Below are 20,258 nucleotides of genomic sequence, written 5' to 3' on the forward strand. Positions count from 1 at the left end.
TCTTGTACAGTGTACCTCAGTTGTTAAAATGCATTATATTTCTAGTTCAGCACCTATCTACTGATATTTAATAGGTTGTCAGCCTTTTATTATGTTATAATTTTCAATGCAAATGTTTCATTGCTTTCATGCATATGAGAGTGCTGGATGCCATATTTATTTTTCTTTTAAACAATACTGGTTGCATGGAAATCCTGCTGATCCTTCTGGTCACTAGGGTCTAAATCACACACCTGAAACATGCATGCAGCTAATCTTGTCAGATGTGTTATAGACATTTGATCTGCATGCTTGTTCAGGGTCTATGGCTAAGGCAGGGATCACACTTGTTTTTCAGTTTTCAACTCAGCTTTTTCTGCGCAAATTTTCTGCACACCAAGGGCTTGATTCACAAAGCGGTGCTAACTGTTAGCACGCCTGTGAAAACCCCCTTAGCACGTCTAAACAAGCTTTTCGCGCATAAAACTTTACGCGCGCAAAACTTTATGCGCGTAAAACTTTACGCGCGTACTGCACAGAGCGCAGGGCGCACCGCGCGAAGTGCCCATTAAAGCCTATGGGACTTAGCGCTCGTAAAAACTTTGCGCGCGTAAAACTTTACGCGCGCGAAGTTAGCGCGCGATTTGATTGAGAAATCCGGTGCTAACCTACTTAGCACCCTGGTTAGCGCGTCTAAAGACTTTAGACGTGCTAAGTAGGTTAGCACCGCTTTGTGAATCAAGCCCCAAGTGTGTTTCTATGCAGAAAAATGTGTGCTTTTTTCACAACAGTCAATGTAATTGATACAGAAAACTGACAAAATGAGCAGAATTATCATGCAGAATGTCAGTTTTTTTTTCTGTGCAAGAAAAACACATTAAGTGTGAACTAGCCCCTTGATTAACATGAGTTTTCAGTTCTTCTGTGCAGAAAACGCGTATGAAAACAGTCAAGTATGTTCCCTGCCTTAAAGTATTAGAGGCAGAGGATCAGAAGGATAGCCTCATTTATTTCATAGTGACTGTTACATACACAGGATGCTGTTGATTGTAGGTGTGTGTGTGTGTGTGTGTGGGGGGGCGCAATTTTAGTATTTGCCATGGGCGCTGTCTTGCCTAGATACGCCACTGCCCCTTCCGCAGACTGATAAACAGTGTTGCTCTACAATGGCGGATCCCCAGCCGCCATTATTTTGCCAGGAATGCTATCCCTGCCTTCCCTCTGGAAATTATCGAGCTTGAAGTACATTTTCTCAATTCAGTGCTTTTATTTTAAGGATTAGTTTATGTTTACTAAAAGTTGTTGTGAATAAAGTTAATGGCATGAACATCTCGTGGGGTTCTTGTACCCAAAGTTTGCCTGTAAAGTAAGGACAAGGGGCCAGGTGAAGCACTGAATTCCTCTAGTGCCTATCATGCCTGTATAGCTTGGCATTACCATAACACTGCCTCTCACCCATGAATATCACAGTGTGTGATTGACTGATCTATCTAGCTTGACCCATAAATATAGAGCCATGCAGAGCTTTGTTTGTTGCGCTGATGCCGGAGGTGGGGGAGCTCAGAAGCGCTGACTGTGGGGCTTAAATCGCCAGCCTGCATAGCGAGATAAAACATCACACTTCTCTCCAGTCAAAATAACAGTCGGGGAGCTTCAGAAAACGTCCAATTAGGACAGGTAAAGAGGAGACAAGAAACGCTGAGGACGCCGTGTGTTTTCTCTGCTACATTTGTCTCCCGCAGGAGATTCCCATCCCTTCAGCGGCCCTGTTGATGAATGGACAGTTCACATGTCGGTTTTCACATTTCAGTGCATACTGCTGAGTAAGAAGCCCCAACATCCAAACAGCAACACGGCCATTTCCAAGCCGAGTGAGAAAGGCTTTCTTAATGGCACCATCTAATGGCTAGATTGGTTATTGCAGGCATATTTCAATATTTCTAGGCCCTAGATAGTGCATTAATTGTAGCCTGATGCAGGGTTATTGTCACGGACGGACGTGGCAGTTTGGCGCTGGGGATTTTTGGTGCAGAATGAGCCAATGACGGCTCACACTGCTGCTGTAAAAAATTTAGGAGAGGGTGTTAAATACTATTCCCCCTCTGAGTTGTCGTAACTTGTAGGGAGAAGTAATTTTGGGTCTGACAATCACCGGATCCCCGAATTACCCCATAAGCGGGGCGTGGACTATAGCATCACTGCTATAGCTGCGCCAAGCTTCGGCGCTAAACAGCACGGCAAGCGCCAAAATGCCCTGCTTTGTGTCACACGTGCATTTTTATAGCAATTGGCTTATTGCTCAAGTCAAAATTTATCAGCAGTGATGACTAATCTGCAATTATGATTACACAACATTTTATGTAAAATTTTGCATATAGTTACGGAATTATGATTTGGAAATTCAATTGATTTTGCCCTCATACTTGCTACTTTCAACAAAATTGCTAGGTACCATATGTTAATGGTAATAGTGGTAACAAGTCAAAAACATGTTTTTCTTTTTCAAAAAGACCTTGTGATTTTTGAGAAAATTGATTTTAAAAATGCAAAGGAAATTTTTTTTTCTCAAAAACTTTTCTCCTTTTTGAAAAAACACTTCCCACTACTCCATCTAAAGTCAGCACAAAAGTTTTCAGAACTACATGTAGTTTCTCAAATTTACGGTTACAAACAAAATGGATTACAATTTTGTCCAAAATCTTGCATTACGATTGTGAATTACAATGCAAAATTATGAGTATGCGAAGTTTATGCTCATCACTATTTATAAGATATTTTATAAAACCTGCTAATGCCATAAAGCCAATACCCTTAGTAAATGGGTCATGTGACCTGAAGGCCAGTCCTTAGTAAGAGTTCATTTGTAAATAGTGTGCAGCAGTGCGGTGCAATGTGTACAGTGTGAAGGAGTATCAGACACTGCACAGAAAGCAATGGCAGATGTTCCATGCCAAAACACTTTTACTTTTAAAATGTACTGACTTGAAGTACCACATATTTATTCCATTCCATCAGTTGCAGCATATCCAAAGTATAGTAGCAAATTAAAGGGGCACTATGGTGAAAAATTGTAAAATGTAAAATATGTGCAAACAAGCAAATAAGAAGTATGTTTTTTCACAAGTAAAATGAGCCATACATTACTTTTCTATGTTGCTGTCACTTCCAGTAGTTAGCAGAAATCTGACAGAAGCAACAGGTTTTGGACTAGTCCATCTCTTCATGGGGGGATTCTCATGGATTTATTTAAAAAAGCACTTAGTGAATGGCAGTTGCTCTGTCCAACTGCCAAAAAACTGCGTAGCGAGCAGGGAAGCTGGCCAGCATCATTGTTTAAATCCTTTTTGGAGAATAACTTTATAAAGAATAAAAGCCTTGCTGAGAATCCATTATGAAGACATGGACTACAGTGTTCTCCCCAGAATTTTTTTCCAGCCGGGTGGCATGAAATAGTAGCCTGGTGGCATGAAAAAGTAGCCAGGTGGGGCGAGATGAAAATTCAGGGCAACTCTGCTTACAGCATAGGAGGAGGTGAAGAGGTGAGCCGATGACAGCCGGGTGGTCACCAAATAAAAAGAGCCTGGGGAGAACACTGCACTAGTCCAAAACCTGTCGCTTCTGTCAGATTTCTACTACCTACTCTAAGTGACAGCAACATAAGAGAAAAGTAATTTATGGCTCATTTTACTCTGGAAAAAGCGTATTTCTTATTTGTCTATGTTTGCACATATTTTAAATTTTAAAATTTTTCGCCATAGTGCCCCTTTAAGCAACAGCTTCAAAAGGCTTCATTCTACTACACTCTCACATCTTAAAGAGGTGCTATATAAACCTTTGAAGAGGTAGTAGCCAATCTTTTAGACTGCATTCTCACCAAGACGTTGCGTTTAGGGGACGTTATAGGGCACATAACGTGCCCCTAACGCAACGCCTGGTGGTGTTGGTGCAGGACGCTACCAAGAGCCACATTAAAAGCAGCTCTTGGTGCGCCTGCTCTGTCGGAGGCGCTGCGGAGACCACGTGAGCGGAGCTCTCCGCATCACGTGGTCCCGCCAGCCAATCAGCGGCCGCTTCAAGAAGTAAACACTGCAAGTGCAGTGAATGTCAAGTAGCCATGTGCCCGGCTACGTAGCGGCCTCTTCCCACCTCCTCTCCGCCCCTGAAATTTAAAAAAACTGTGTACTGTGTAACGCAACGTGGGCACTGTGAACAGCCCATTGATTTTTCATTGCTGTGCGGTGGGGTGCGTTACAGGCTGCACTAACGTGCACCTGTAACGTCTCACTGTGAAAGCAGCCTTAGGCGTTCCAAGCTCTGCATTGGCTACCCAGGTAACATGCTTTTTAACCCCTTGTGAGCCTAATGAGACTTTGAACATACCTTTATATGCATTAAATATCTTGATTGTTTGCTCAATTATCATCTATAGTTCTATGCATTTTTTATGTATTTTTATGATTTTACAGTTTATTTCTACTGCCTTCTATTTTGTGTTTAATATTATATTACTATTTGATTTGATATTATGGGTTTTATTATATTTATGGCTTTAACTACGTTGAATTTTATTTTTAGTTTATATTTTTAGTTTTATTCTTTATTTCAGTAATACTAAATTCAGCTGGGCGTTTTTTTTAAGAGCTATACCATTCAGTTACTAGCATTATGTTATAATAATAATATCTTTTATGAGATTATAGATACATGAAGGAAGTCTGATTATTAAAATTTCTTTCCTATATTGGTGTTGCCCCTTCTTCTTAAAGGGAACCAGAGATGAAGCACCCTTGTGTATTTTACCATATATATCAGTAAGAACATTAGAGAAAACACTTACCATGCTCTCTGTTTCATCCTCCTGCTAAAAGTGTCTGTTACCAGCTGTGATAATAATCCCGGACTTAGCATTCAGTCTGGCTTTGCAGGGAATAATTATAGCTGAGTCATTAGAGCAGAGCCACAAGGGGGCAGGCTTGGGCTTGAAAAGACACCAGAGAAGACAGACTCAGCTATAATCTTTCCATAGCAAAGCCAGACTGAATGCTCAGTCGGTGTTTCTTATCAGAGGTGACAACAGTCAGATTAAACAGAGAGCAATGAAACAAAGATCAGATTAGGTGTTTACTGTCATGTTCCCACTGATTTATAAGGTAAAATACAAGAGGGTGCTTCATCTCTGGTTCTCTTTAAAGGCAGGGGCGGACTGGCCCGGGGGGACGGGTGCCGTTTTCCCCCCGGGCTGCCGCCTCATTAAACAATCAGGGCCGCCAGCTTAGTGCAGGAACGAAAATAGAATTTCAGCCCCGCCCCCAGCTCTTACCAGCCACAAATTGCAGGGCATTGGCTCAGCACTTTCTCCTCTCCGTGTGCTGCTTCTTCATTGGCTGTAGGCAGTGCCCTGGTGATGCACTCCACCCCCGGAAGTGAAGCTGAATCGAAGCAAACACACTGTAGACATGTAGCAGCTAGATAGAATGCAATGAGCCCGGCCAGCCCACTGTAAGTTGCTCTTTTTTCTGTCAGTGAACATGGGTCAAGACTCACTCCCTGGATTACTAGCAATCTCATGCCTTTTTAATTGCAAAATAGCTAGGAATCATTAAAAAGAAAGTATTCCTTGCAGCCTTGGAAACGATCCGACCTCCTATTGATGCAGGCTGGTACAGCTACTACTGGGTGCCTGGGCTGCTGCAGGAAGCTGGATGGCGTAATGCAATGTAATGTCAGGTTGCAGGGACACAGACTGCTCAGCTGGCTTGCAGTCAGAGTGTCCGTGTCTCCACCTGAACTGCTGACCCTGCACTGTGCTTTTCACTTGTACTGGGGCCCCTCCCCCACAGATAAGGAACGGACAAACGGCCTGGCACTTGGCAAGGCTGCATATCTGTGAGATGAGACTGGAGGTGATGATTTTAGCACAGGGGAAACTATCCCCAACCTCTCCATCTGATTCTTAGGACACTATCCACAGGAGCAGAGAAATGATAAGCAAGCCTGGAGCACTAGGCCCTAAAGCCGCATCTACACGAGTAGATGCGGCCGCGATGCTCCTTATCAATCGAGCCGCTGATGCGGCTCGATTGATAAGATCCGACAGGACGGATCTCCGCACCGCCGATTCCCTGCTCGCTCCCCGCGGGACCTGGCAACGGGAACCTCCCGTTGAGGGAGGCCGGGCAGTGGGCGGATCAGCAGTAGTACCGTACTACTGCTGATCCGCCCACTGCCCGGCCTCCCTCAACGCGTCACTCTCCGGACTCCTCCTCCTCCTCAGTCTCTCCATAGTGCCGCCCACTGCCAGTCACCCACTACCGGCCGCACAGGTACAGTTTCACTTCCTAACTTTTGAATGGGGAAGCGGGCAGAGGGGGGAGCGCTAGCGGAGGGGGTGGGGGGAATTTCCGACCCCCCCCCGCGATCGGGGCATGCTCCCCCCTTATGCCTGCGACCCCATAGGGGGCCAGTATTCGGGCGAACAGGGCCCTGTTCGTGCCGAACAGGGGCCCTGTTCGGCCAGGCAATGAGCCGTTCGGGCGAACCCGAACAGTTTGGCCGAACACCACCAGGTGTTCGGCCGAACGCGAACATCACCCGAACAGGGTGATGTTCTGCAGAACCCGAACAGTGGCGAACACTGTTCGCCCAACACTACTACCAGCTAGTGTTGGGCGAACACCTGGATGTTCGGGTTCGGGAAAGTTCGCCGAACATGGCCGCAATGTTCGGCATGTTCGGGCCGAACCCCGAACTCCCCGAACATCCCGCTTTTGGGGGCCCTATGGGGTCGCAGGCATAAGGGGGGAGCATGCCCCGATCGCGGGGGGGGTCGGAAATTCCCCCCACCCCCTCCGCTAGCGCTCCCCCCTCTGCCCGCTTCCCCATTCAAAAGTTAGGAAGTGAAACTGTACCTGTGCGGCCGGTAGTGGGTGACTGGCAGTGGGCGGCACTATGGAGAGACTGAGGAGGAGGAGGAGTCCGGAGAGTGACGCGTTGAGGGAGGCCGGGCAGTGGGCGGATCAGCAGTAGTACCGTACTACTGCTGATCCGCCCACTGCCCGGCCTCCCTCAACGCGTCACTCTCCGGACTCCTCCTCCTCCTCAGTCTCTCCATAGTGCCGCCCACTGCCAGTCACCCACTACCGGCCGCACAGGTACAGTTTCACTTCCTAACTTTTGAATGGGGAAGCGGGCAGAGGGGGGAGCGCTAGCGGAGGGGGTGGGGGGAATTTCCGACCCCCCCCGCGATCGGGGCATGCTCCCCCCTTATGCCTGCGACCCCATAGGGGGCCAGTATTCGGGCGAACAGGGCCCTGTTCGTGCCGAACAGGGGCCCTGTTCGGCCAGGCAATGAGCCGTTCGGGCGAACCCGAACAGTTTGGCCGAACACCACCAGGTGTTCGGCCGAACGCGAACATCACCCGAACAGGGTGATGTTCTGCAGAACCCGAACAGTGGCGAACACTGTTCGCCCAACACTACTACCAGCATGATGTTTGTAATTATATCCCCCTGGGTTTCTTATATTTCATTGCATTGTGCTGAATCGAGCTGCCGACTTTGGAGAAAAGTCGTCCTGTGGCCGCGATTTCAATCGCGAAAATAGCGAAAACTAAAAGGCATAGGGCGACCATTTATATATCATTGGAAAGAGGAGAAAGAGAGCTTTAAAATGATATGCATCTTTCCATAGTTACTGCACTGCTCAGAGTCCCTTTAACCATTATACCATCCAGCCACCGCTGACAGGATGGCGAGGGCTGGTTTAGGTGCTGATGGGGCCCCTTTGACTCTGAATGGGGCCCCAAGCGACTGCTTTTGTTGCCTGGTTGGTAATCCGGCCCTGGTTCTAAGGTAAATGTACTTTCAATTACTGTATTCTAACCTTTAATACAGAGTTCATGGTATGCATATAGAATGAGGTATAGTACAGTCTTAGCTAGGCCTATTTTTAACATTGAGTCTCAAGCTACCAAAACGCACACTTATTCAACATCAGCCGTTGATGCTGGATAACAGAGACACTACTGTAGTAGCAAACATGGGTGTAGGACAAAAAAGCAACCAAAAATATTTCACTTTACTCCCAGTCAAAAGGTTAAATTCTAATTTGTTTGGGTCAAGGCACTTGAGGGAAAAAAAGTAATATACCCCTATACTGTTGTAGTAAAAATATAAACATTGGTTTCCTCCCACATTCCAAAAACATTCTGATTAAGTTAACGGTCTCCAACTCCTATCAGGCGGTAAGCATTTCTGAGGGACAGCTAGTGACATGGTTGTACTATGTAAAGCACTGTCAGCATCACAAGGAGGAAAAGGACAACAAGAAGGGGGAGAGAAGACGTTGAGAAAGAGAATGATGTCCTCATCAGGAGGTGAAGAGGATGAGTAGGCAGAAGAGGATGATGAGGAAGGAGAGGATGACAAGGAGGAGGTGGAAGAGGATGACGAGAACGAAGATGAGGATCTTACCATCTGAATTCTTATGCAGCCACTAGGGGGAGCTCAGCAAGCAGTGGCAGGGTCTTGCCCAAGGTCTACTGAATAGGTACTGGCTTACTGAACAGGAAGAGCTGACATTTGAACCCCGGGAGAAAAGGTAAAGATTTTTTGAGGGAAAGTGGGTATCGGCTACTAATTGGGATGACATTCAATCGTGGGTTAAAGTTCTTCTTTAAATATATTTTTGAAGTTGCCACATTTAAAAAAAAACCACCTTAGCTGAAAATGGAAACAGCATCTGGTCCAATAAGGAGTTCTAGAGCTTATATTCCCCCCTCTCTTACTACATACAGGCAATATTTATCTACTATATGAAGGTCTTGCCATCATTAAATCACAACTCATTTAAACTCCAATAAGCTGCTGATTAAATCTTAGCGAATAAAAAACTGCCACCTGACCCACATTCTGTATTGATGGAAGAGCGATGTAGGTAACATGAATTTTTAATGTATTAATTGACTGGCGGCTAATGAGCCACTGGAGGATTGTATCATTGTGAACTTTCTCTCCCTCCACGTTCGACGCCAGAGGAGGCCGTCTGAAAAATGTCACTAATACCTGAATGGGGACTTCTCGTCCTCCCTGCCTCTATTATTTATCGCCTAGCGCACTTATTACGCAGCGTACTATTTCTTGCTTACAGTTTATTATTACACTGGTGTGATGTATGTTTGTTGACACAAATTGCTGCCTTTAATTAAACTAATCAACCACCATTACAGTGGCGAGCGCCATATAATTTAGCGTTTTAATTCCGGTCATAAAATAGAACGGTGAATCATACTGGTTTTCCAGGAAGACGCGATAGTCCAGTAATCCCGGTTACTGAGGTCAGGGGGCCTCCGGGGTGGTAAAAGTAATAGCTGTATAACCTGCTGTCTTATTTCTTCATTAAGGTTGGAGTTATATAGGGTTTAGCTAGTAAGTGGATGCTTTACTGAATCCCGTCTGGAAGCAAACTGCTGAATGCACAGCTGAAAACAGAATCTGTGTGAAGAAGACTCAGAGCGAAACAAAGCGGTCGCTGAATGGACTCCCTGCACCTGATAGTCCGAGCCTCTCCCTGTCAGCACCGCAGGGCGAACAATTTAAAAATAGCGCGAGTTATGGCTATTCGTTTTAATATATTTTAACCGCTGGAACTTATATTGTCGCATGGCCGCAGTAATTTGGGCTTAGCGGTAAGAAAAATAGCATATTTAGGCATTGGTAGTGGGACGGTTCCTGTGAGAATAGGCTATGGTTAGGCATCGGTTAGGTTTAGGCATACATATAGGCTATTTTTGTCATTAAAGATAATCTGTAATGAAAAAAAACTCCCCTGGGGGGTACTCACCTTGGGTGGGGAAAGCCTCCGGATCCTATTGAGGCTTCCCCTGTCCTCCTCGGCCCCACGGTGGCGGAGAAAATCCTCCCGGAGCGGCGGCGATGTAAATATTTACCTCCGTGGCTCCAGCGCAGGCACAGTATCCGCTCTTCCCACGGAGATAGGCGAAAATAGCCGTTCTCCGTCGGGCCGCTCTACTGCGCAGATGCAAGTCTCCTGCGCCTGCGCAGTAGAGCGGACCCGACGGAGAACGGCTATTTTCGCCTATCTCTGTCAGAAGAGCTGCAACAGCGCCCCCGCTGGAGCCCGCAAAGGTAAATATTGCACAGGCTGTCGGATTTGTCGCCCGTGCGTTCCAGGGGCTGCAGCGAGACCACCGTGTTACACAGGAGGACGGGGGAAGCCTCAATAGGGTCCAGAGGCTTCCCCCTACTGAGGTGAGTACCCCCCAGGGGAACTTTTGTCAGTACAGGTTTTCTTTAAATGGGACAGTTAGGGCTGGGCATCGGTTAGGGCTGGGCTATTGGCTATTATTGCTGTTAAAAAAGTGTACACAATTCGAAGCTCGAGTACAAACGGATGCTTACCAAAAGAGAGAGAAGCCTCAGGGTCCTATTGAGGCTCTCTCCGTGCTCTGATGTCCCCTGTTGCGACTGTGCATGGGAGATTGTCGGTAATTGACCTCACTGGTCGGTAAGTTTACTTTTTAGTGCAGTAATAGGTTTAGTGAATTGCCATTTGGCAAGGTGATCGGTAAAATCAGCTCTTTTCTGCATTACCAAATGCAGTAATGCTTAGTGAATTGAGGGCACTATGTGTTTATTGTCCTCCTGCTACGATTTCTGATATTACTACGTTTGCCTCTGAAGAAGCGGCTACCTTCAAAGCCGTGAAACGTGCGTTAGGCCATTGATGATATTGTTACATGGCATACAGTTTTTTTTATGGTGTTATCTCATAAATGTGAATATATTAAGATTGTAATTAAAAGTTATGTTTTATAACATTTGATTATTATTATTACGAGCTTTAAAGGATACATGAGGTGAGTTAAAAAACCCTATTTTTACTTACATGGGGCTTCTTCCAGCTTCTACAAGTCACGCCTGTCCCTCGCCACAGCTCTGGTCTTCTCCCTTCTCCGGCTTGCAGCCTCTAAAGATTGCTGACCCTCGGATGGGTTGGCATCTTCTGCGCATGCGTGGGCCTGCACCCTCGTACGTCACCAGGAACATACTACTCCTGCCCAGTACTAATATACAGGCGCAGTATGCTCCTGATGACGCGGGCGCATGCGCAGAAGACCGACCTGAGGGTCAGCGATCTTCAGGGGCTGCAAGCCGGAGAAGGGAGGAGACCGGAGCTGCGGCGAGGGACAGGCGTGACTTGTAGAAGCTGGAAGAAGCCCCAGGTAAGTGAAAATAATTTTTTTTTTAACTCACCCTGTGAGTCCTTTAAAGGACCACTATCACAAAAAAAACAAAACTACAGGTTTTAAGCCAGTCCATCGCCTCATGGGGGATTCTCAGGTTTTTCTTTGTTTTCAACAGCATTTCCTGAACAGCAGTTGTCTAACTGACAAAATGGTGTGCAAGTGATTAGGGAGGCTGGCTGGTATCTTACTGTTTTGGCAGTTAAACTGCTGTTTAGGAAATGCCGTTGAAGACAAAGAAAACCCTGAGAATCCCCCATGAGGTGGATTGGCCCAAAACCTGTCGGTTCTATCAGATTTTAACTGCCTACTTGTTTCGCAATAGTGGTCCTTTAAAACCCCCACCCATTTTTTGTATTATTATATCAGTGTACATTAGTCACACATAGAAATGCGGTCAGGGCTGCTTGATATGCCGGGCCTATTTCTTGGCGCTGCTTCAGCTCTGATCCGTATGATCGCGTACTCCTGTGCACGGCACCCTGCGCATTATAATATAACTTGCGCTGTACTGAGGAGCCTCATCTTCCGCTCATGTAAATGTGCACCTCGGGGAAGTGATTAAAGCAGCTTGGAATGATTATATCCTATGTCTCGCTTCCGCCCCATCCAGCGGGCAGCCGGAATAAAATCAGTGGCAGCTACTTGTCATGTATTTGTGTGACACTCGCTCTGCAGAGCCGTTTCCATGGGACAGCCGAGCTTGTACTGAATGCTATCTGAAATGCCATAGGGGGAAGTGCATGACCTCGCGGTAAAGCCAAGCTTTAATCTTCAAACGCTACAACAAGGGGAGACAAGGAAGATACAAGATGAGATATAAGATTAGGCTGCTGCTGCATGAATCTTCCGATTCCATGGAAACCTTTGATATTATGACAGTGCAAAATGCCACACCAGATGCAGCAGCCGCACACCACCTACTGTATAGCATTGTGCTCCATAACAGACAATGGACCTGATTTACAAAGGCTGGTCTGGACTGGAGACCTCTAGAGGAACCCAAGTTAAGCCACAAACATGGCCGCGTACATCCAAAGAAGGGGCATCCTAATTTGGCTTCTAGGTTTGCTGTCATGTAAATGATGTTCGTAACGGCTTAGCATTGGGAATTCGTATACCGTTATTGCCATCGCTTTGTGATGCTAACCTCTTAATACTGTCAAATCTAACTTTGCTCTATCCCACAGCTGGGCAAACTTTACATGGCCTGGGCTGGAAGCTGCGGACCACATTTCTAAAATTCCTCAAACCCCCCCACCCCCCACCGAGTCGCGAGTGGAAGGAAACCAAGGGTTAACACCTACTCACCGCTTCCTGCATCGGGTCTCCATTGCAACAGGGCGTCACGTGACATGCCGGCATTTCGTGCCAGTGTGTAATATGCTGGCACGTCCTGACATGTCTCACGTGATGTCATGTGGTCATGGAGACCTGACGCAAAAAGCGGCAAGTAGGTTAGTGTTACCCCTTGGTTTCCTTCCACCCACCACTCTGCAGGAAGGGAGGGAGGGAGGAGAGAAATCCGTCTGCCTAGTGGTGGGCCAGATTTACGGCCCGTAGTTTGCTCAGCGCTGCTCTAACCTATTCTCTAACACTAGCCTTCCTATAACTATGCTTAAAGCGTTTCTGTTGACGTTTTCGAAAACAAAAATTGCCACTTACCTGGGGCTTCTATCGGCCCCCTGCAGCTGGAATGTCCCATGCCGTCCTCTTCCGACGCGCTAATCCCTGCCACCGGCATCGGTGTAATTATTTGTCTAACTAGACAAATAGAAGTGCGGCTGTGGCCACGTGCGAGCTCGCTCCTGCACGCATCAGTGGGAGCTTACTGCGCAGTACATGGAAAACTTCGTACTGCGACTGCGCAGTTAGCTCCAGCTGACACGCGCGGGAGCGAGCACGCGCGCGCCCATGGCCGCGCAGCCACACTTCTATTTGTCTAGTTAGAAGAATAATTACACTGATGCCGGAGGCGGGGAACGGTGCATCGGAAGAGGACGGCGCGGGACATTCCAGCTGTGGCAGTTTTTGTTTATGAAAACGTCAACAGAACTCCTTTAACACTAACCTTTAAAGAAAAAACGTAACCAAGGATTAAACTTCATCCCAATCAGTAGCTGAGACCCCCTTTCCCATGAGAAATATTTACTTTTTCTCAAACGGATCATCAGGGGGCTCAGTATGGCTGATATTGTGGTGAAACTTCTCCCACAGTGTGATATCAGGACTATGGTGCTGATATCACACTTTGGGAGCCTTGTTGCATTGTGGGAAATAAAAGCAGTTCCAACTAAAGATCTATCAGATGCCACAGTCATGAGATTGATCCTCCCTACCTCTTACATATTGATTGGCCAAAAATCCATACCTAGCCTCCAATTTGGGTCAGCTTATCCTACATCTCCCTCTATCCTGCTGCACTATCCACCAGCCATTGTAGATTATTATTCAACACATGTACACCAACTCTGTTTTCAATTATGTAGATTAACTATTATATTTGTTACAACACTGCCAACCATGATGAGTTCAAGTTTATATTCTTGTTCTATTGTACCATCGGATGTTACAAGCTTGCCCTTTGCCAGTGTTGAAATGCTTGTTACTTTTTTATGTTCTTAAACATTAATAAAAATTTATTGATTGAAAAAGCAGTTCCAACTGCCAAAATAGCAAGCAGCAGCTACTTTTAAGATTTTCGTGACAGTGGTCCTTTAAGGGCTCTGCATCTGACAGTAAGCCAGTGCCTATCACAGTGAGCCCGCTGCACCCCCTCCCGCCCCTAAAAACGGCTCTGCTTGGGCCCCAGAGCTGCGGGCCCCCCTTCAGGCTTCTGCCCCTATGGGCCCCCACCCGCATCCATTGCGGGGGCGATTGGTACACCCCTGGTTGTGAGTAACCCTGAACTCTGGCAAGTATAAATAATTCTGATCTGAAGTGGGGTACGATGGATTAATTAGTATATCTTAATCAGTTTACCAATCGGTAAATATCGATCTACTTCCTTTGCCAGGCCAGTCACACCATGAGTGCGGCAGCCACTGCAGATTGATTATTGCCAACTTTGAAATTCTTTCCTGGAAGGTCTCATTGAATGAGAATCCTGTACGCTTTACCAAACTAATATTAGACATTTGAAAGCACAAGCTGATGCTTCTGTAGCTCTTTCAATTACATTTATTGTGGCCTATGGCTCTAGGAGATTTTAAGAAATCCAATATTGTCGAGAGTTTGAGGACTATAACTAACATTCCTTGTGAATTAATATCCTAAAAATGTGCGGTGTTCCGATATAACTGCTTCTGTAATGTCTGAAATATTAAATAAGTTAAATGAGAACTCCGCAGACCATTAGATAGATTTCTGTATTTTTATTGAGTATTTCCCTGTGCTAACTGTATATACTGCAATATAAATCATCATTTCAGGGGCTACAAAATGTCTGGGCTCAGTCAGAGCAGGATCATCCACCAGGCAACCTAAGCGGGTGCTTGGGGCCTAGTGGGTGTCAAGGGACCTACCAGCCACCTTCTCTGACCTCTCTCCACTTCAGCTTACCAAAAAGACCCCAAATCTACTACTTTGCCTTGGGTCCCATTATATCTTAATCGGCTTAGTTCATTGTCAATGCAGAGTGTCTTCCCCATTTGTGAAAAGGGGTAAAAAGGCGCCCAAGGTGAATAAAATACATTAAAAGCAACTAAAATATAAATCTCCGCTGTATAAAGAATTCTGTACATTGGTCAGGAGACATTTTCGTCGGGATAGAGACTTGATTCCTTGGAAAACAGTTCACGGCCGAGTGTTAAACAGACTCATCAGTAGCCCACAGAACTTGGCCAGTGTACAAAAAATGGAGTCGCTCAGCATTAGGATGCGATGGTATGGCAGTCTGGATCTACCAGATCTTCAGACAAGATGGCAGTCTGGAGCCAGGCATATTTTTCTCAGCAGAGTTGGTCCCGATCAGCCAACTCAGCTGAGAACTATCTACTGTATGTTCAAGGCTTTCTTTCAAAAACCATGAATACTCACATACAGACCCGGGACAAGGTCCTCCAGCACCCAAGGCTGAGACACCAAAGTGCGCTCCTCCATCGCTCTCCCCCCCCCCGCCCCCCCAGCTGTCACACACTGATTGCCCCCAACACCTTAATCTCTAGTTATCTGGCTTGCAGTCACTGCCATGTATCCCCTTTTCTTATTTCTCCCTGCTTCAAACACAATAGGGGAATAATAGCTGAGTGAGTTGTGCGCCCCCTCCTACACTGCGTCCTGACGCTGGAGCCTCTCTCGCCTCTGCCTGGCCCTAATCACATATCAGTCACTGCTAATATTCCTGATACTGGACACTCGAATGCCCAAATTACTCAAAGTACCTTTTTACATATATTTAAAGTTTTTTTGAACCCACATTTATTATTGTAATAAAATCATTCTTCAGTTACAACTGTGTTAGCACATGCTATTTTTCCAGCTAACCACAAGTTGGTACTGCTTGCTCACAATGTAATTTTTATTTTCCTCACATTGGATCTGTAAATCATTGTAGAAGAAGTATGTTTCTCAGCTGACGAAGGAAAGAAAGGGGGTGGGGCCAAAGCTTTACCCTTAGTTTCTTAAAGCAAACAATACATTTTTTACATATAAACCTTGCTGATTTGTGTAAGTCCTTAAAGGATACCCGAACTGACATGTGACATGATGAGATAGACATGTGTATGTATAGTGCCTAACACACAAATAACTATGCTGTGCTCCTTTTTTTTCCTTTCTCTGCCTGAAATAGTTAAATATTAAGTATGCAAGTGGCTGACTCAGACAGGAAGTGACTACAGTGTGACCTTCTCTGATAAGAAATGCCCCCTTTTTACCTCTTTCTTGCTCTAAGAAGCCATTTTCTGCTAGGAAAGTGTTTTATAGTTGGAATTTCTTATTAGTGAGGGTCACGCTGTAGTCACTTCCTGTCTGAGTCAGGACTGAGTCAGCCACTTATATACCTGATATTTAACTATTTCAGGCAGAGAAAGAAAAAAAGGAACACAGCATAGTTATTTGTGTGCTTGGCACTGTACATACCCACGTCTATCTCATCATGTCACATGTCAGTTCGGTTGTCCTTTAACTCTAATGACGGGATTTTTAGTAGCAGTCATACCTCTGCATCGTATTCCCACAGCTGGTTACCCCGCATGTGATGACACTTTAACATGATCACCGGACCATTCAGTCTTGATACATCTAGACATAAATCGTCGGTGCGAATCTCTTTGTCTGCTGTGTATGAAAACACCTGCAAAGACAAGATTTTAAGCAGTTACAATCAATGTTAGTGTTACTCAGTACATAGCATAGAGATTTTACATGACAAACATTTCACTTTCTTTCAAGAGAACCTGAGGTGATCCTAAAGCAAATTAATAAGATACTTACCTATGAAGAGAAAGAGCCTCATCCACCTCCTCCACCAGTCCACCGCTGCAGCATGGAAACCTCTTAAAGGGGTTCTGTGTTTTTTTTTTTTCAACAAAAATTGACACTTACCTGGGGCTTGTAACGGCCCCCTGCAGCTGTCACATGCCTGCTCCGTCCTCTATATTCCTCCATTCCCCGCTGCCGTCACTGTTCAATTATTCATCTAACTAGACGAATACCACTGCACCTGCGCGGAATGCATGCGTCCTAGTTCCCACTCGCATCTCCCAGAGCTTACTGCACGGGCGCAGTACGAGAAAACTTCCTGCTGCGCCTCCGCAGTAAGTTCCCAGAGACGCGAGCAGGAGCTAGGACACGCGCAGCCGCGCAGTTGTATTCGTCTAGTTAGACGACTAATTGAACGTGACGGCGGCAGGGAACGGAGGATCGTAAGAGGAGGGCCCAGCCGGCACATGACAGCTGCGGGGGGCCGGTTCAAGCCTCAGGTAAGTGTCAGTTTTTGTTTTTAAAAATCTCCACAGAACCCCTTTAAAGATCACAACTGGGCTCCTCTTTATGCAGGAGCATGGCTGTGCTGCACGGGTACGTCTGTATAGTAATACACTCGCGCAGGTGCAGTATGGCCTCGCTTGTGCATAAGGAGGAGCGCGGCCACGTAGCATATCCAAGATTTTGTTGGATGTTCCATAGTTCTGTGCACAGCACTGGTGGTGGCCAGGAGAATGTGGGAAGCCTTTGCTGGATCCAGAGGTTTTCCTCTTCTTAGGTAAGTATCCAATCCAATTTTTTTTTTCTTGCCCTTTTCACTTTAGGCCCCTTGCACACATGCGCACTGTCTCACCCCACGCTATGCTTCCCTGACACATCCCCACTGCAAGGGCAATGCAAGTCTACGGAGACTTGCACATTTAATGCAATACAGCGCGGTACACCGGAAGAATCCAAACCGCCGCATTGCCGACGCAAAGTCTGCAGTGCGTGACCGTGTGAGCCTTGCCTACTTCATGGATTATGCAGCAATGCAAAATCAGTGGGCGACGCCGCAAGTGTAAACGATAGGAGCGCAGGGTGACGTGGCGGGAACCCCAGTGGCATCCTTCCTGCCCAGCAAAATCCCTCAGAATCTGTCTTTATGTGAGCTGATGAGTGACTGATGAGGTACATGAGGGCAGGTTTAAAAAAAACAAACAAACCTAGATTTTAACCCATATAGGATTCCAGGAAAGACATTTTCAGGATTATTACCACAGGCATATCTACAATTCATGGAGCTTTGATGCCCCCCCCCCCCCCCCCCGATGTTCACACCCCTTCCCTTGCCTCACCTTGGTGTCCTTTTTAGCCTTGGGGCCCATCTCACAAGGGTCATAAACAGGCCCGGATTGACCTCAGAAGAGCCTATAGGCACAGATGTCCTGGCACCCTAGACTTCGCCCTCCATGAACCTACAAATCCCCACCGAACCACACCAAGTGTGCTGTGTGACCCAGCTGTCACTTCTCGCTTACTTCCCTTGCCCATCATAGGTAGCTAGAACATTCCCTTAGCAATAGGTATCCAGAAGTACCCTCAATATTAAGTAGCTACAGCTGCCCTGACTGAAGGGAGATCTCATCAGTGGAATGCTGAGAGCAGGGTCAGTAACCTCTCATGTACACTCTCATCAAGACTCTGCATAGGGAAGAAAAGAGGGAGGCACTCGGGAAGGGGAGGGAGACACATTTCCATCATCAGGCGCCTGTAGGCACTTGCCTACAGTGCCTTATGGTAAATCCGGCCCTGGTCATAAAACAAATGTGGCCATCATGATCTTCACACCCATAACAAGTGTAGCCACAAAACACCTAATCTGATGTTATAGTCCCCTGTATGGGAGGAAGGGAAGGTTGGTAGTTGGGGACCCCCACATCTCTGGGCCCCCCTGCAATGCTGCTCCCCTCTAGTTGCCCCTAGGGATGCTCATTCGATTCGGATGCCGCGGAATTGGCATTTGCCATCAGAAAACGGAATTCAGATTTCAGCGGAAATACCACATTACTGCAACTCGGTAATTTGCGCCCAATCACAGAACTCAGAAGCGTTGGACCAATCAGAGAATGCAGAGTCAACTAGGAAGTATTTGGCCAATCAGAGACTGCAAAAAAAAGACCAAAAAAAAACCCAACAACTCAGAAATCTGCAGAATCAGTAACTGGCATTTGCGGAAATCCTAATAGATACAATTGTTTATCTCACCAGTTTATTTTCAGTTTAGGTATAAATAGCTTCCAGAGTGCACAAGAAGGGCAACAGGCAAGTCTTATTTTCACTCATTTTATCTGTGTATGCAGCTATCTTATTAAGCTTATTTTGACGCAGCTTCCCATTAAAGTAAGAAAAGCTAACATGCTTGGCTGCAACAGCATGCTGGAATTTGTAGTTCCCTAGCAACTGCAGTGGCATAGGTTATCTGAGCAATCCAAAGTCAGCCATGAATAGCAACGGCAAAAAAAATAAATAAATAAAAAATGAGTGGAGCGTACAGTAGTCATTGTGGTCACCATGGTAACAGCAGACACTTAAACACTAATCCATAGTGTATTTTTGCTACTCTAAAAATAGGCATTTATAAAAAGCAGCAGGGGGGGGGGGGGGGGCTCCCGGCGTACAATCTGCCAATAATCAAGCCTAAAATAGACAGGCTTTGGCTTGCAGCTTTATCTGCTGTAAAGAAAAATCTAATAAAAAAAAAGAGCAAAACTACAAAAAAAAAATGGAAAAGCATCAAGGTGTATAAAAATGTATAAATATTTGATTTTCCTTTGAGGTTTGGTGCTCCTTGAACGATTTATTTAAATGTAACAGGCAGCAGCTTCTGAGCACGACAAGACAAATTTAGCAGCAAATCAAAAAGGCGTGTTGGCTGTGCCAAATCCCACATAGCAACGAGCATTACATTTACAAATGGCTAATACTACATGGCTGCCTCCACCTGACAACGTGTGCCAGTGTGTGTGTGTGTGTGTGTGTGTGTGTGGTGTGTATTTGTGTGTGTGTGTGTGTATGGTGTGTGTGTGTGGGTGGGGGTGTGTGTGTGTGTGTTTGTGTGTGTGTGTGTGTGTGTGTGTGTGTGTAGGTGTGTGTGTGTGTGTGTGGCGTACGTTAAAAAGGGGCGATGGGAAAAAAGGGCGCCGGGTTTTTAACGATAAACATGGAGTACGTTTAAAAATGTATTTCGTTTAAAAGTAATGTTTTTAAACGTTATAAATCATTAAATAATGTGTATTAAATCGGCAATTGTAAAACGTTAATCTTTCGTTTAAATAATGAAACGCATAATAACGTTTAAAAAAAAAATTAATAAGTAACCCTCCCTGTACCTACCCCTAACCCCTAGACCCCCCTGTTGATGCCTAAACCTAAGACCCCCCCTGTTGGTGCCTAAGTAACCCTCCCTGTACCTACCCCTAACCCCTAGACCCCCCTGTTAGTGCCTAAACCTAAGACCCCCCTGTTGGTGCCTAAACCTAAGACCCCCGTGTTAGTGCCTAAACCTAAGACCCCCCTGTTGGTGCCTAAACCTAAGACCCCCCTGTT

At 45.9% G+C, this 20,258-nt stretch overlaps 1 protein-coding gene across 6 annotated transcripts in view; it reads right to left on the reverse strand.

Moving 5' to 3' along the window:
• The window catches only part of GALNT13 (polypeptide N-acetylgalactosaminyltransferase 13), a 391,024-nt gene that overhangs the window by 17,824 nt on the left and 352,942 nt on the right, over positions 1-20,258 (reverse strand). For all 6 annotated transcript variants that reach the window (XM_068245768.1, XM_068245769.1, XM_068245766.1 and 3 more), the window contains exon 10: positions 16,405-16,539. In XM_068245768.1, the coding sequence (XP_068101869.1) occupies positions 16,405-16,539 (135 nt within the window). The remainder of the gene's footprint in view (positions 1-16,404; positions 16,540-20,258) is intronic.

This window comes from Hyperolius riggenbachi, chromosome 7, assembly GCF_040937935.1.
Source record: "Hyperolius riggenbachi isolate aHypRig1 chromosome 7, aHypRig1.pri, whole genome shotgun sequence".
NCBI classification, from domain to species: Eukaryota; Metazoa; Chordata; class Amphibia; order Anura; family Hyperoliidae; genus Hyperolius; species Hyperolius riggenbachi.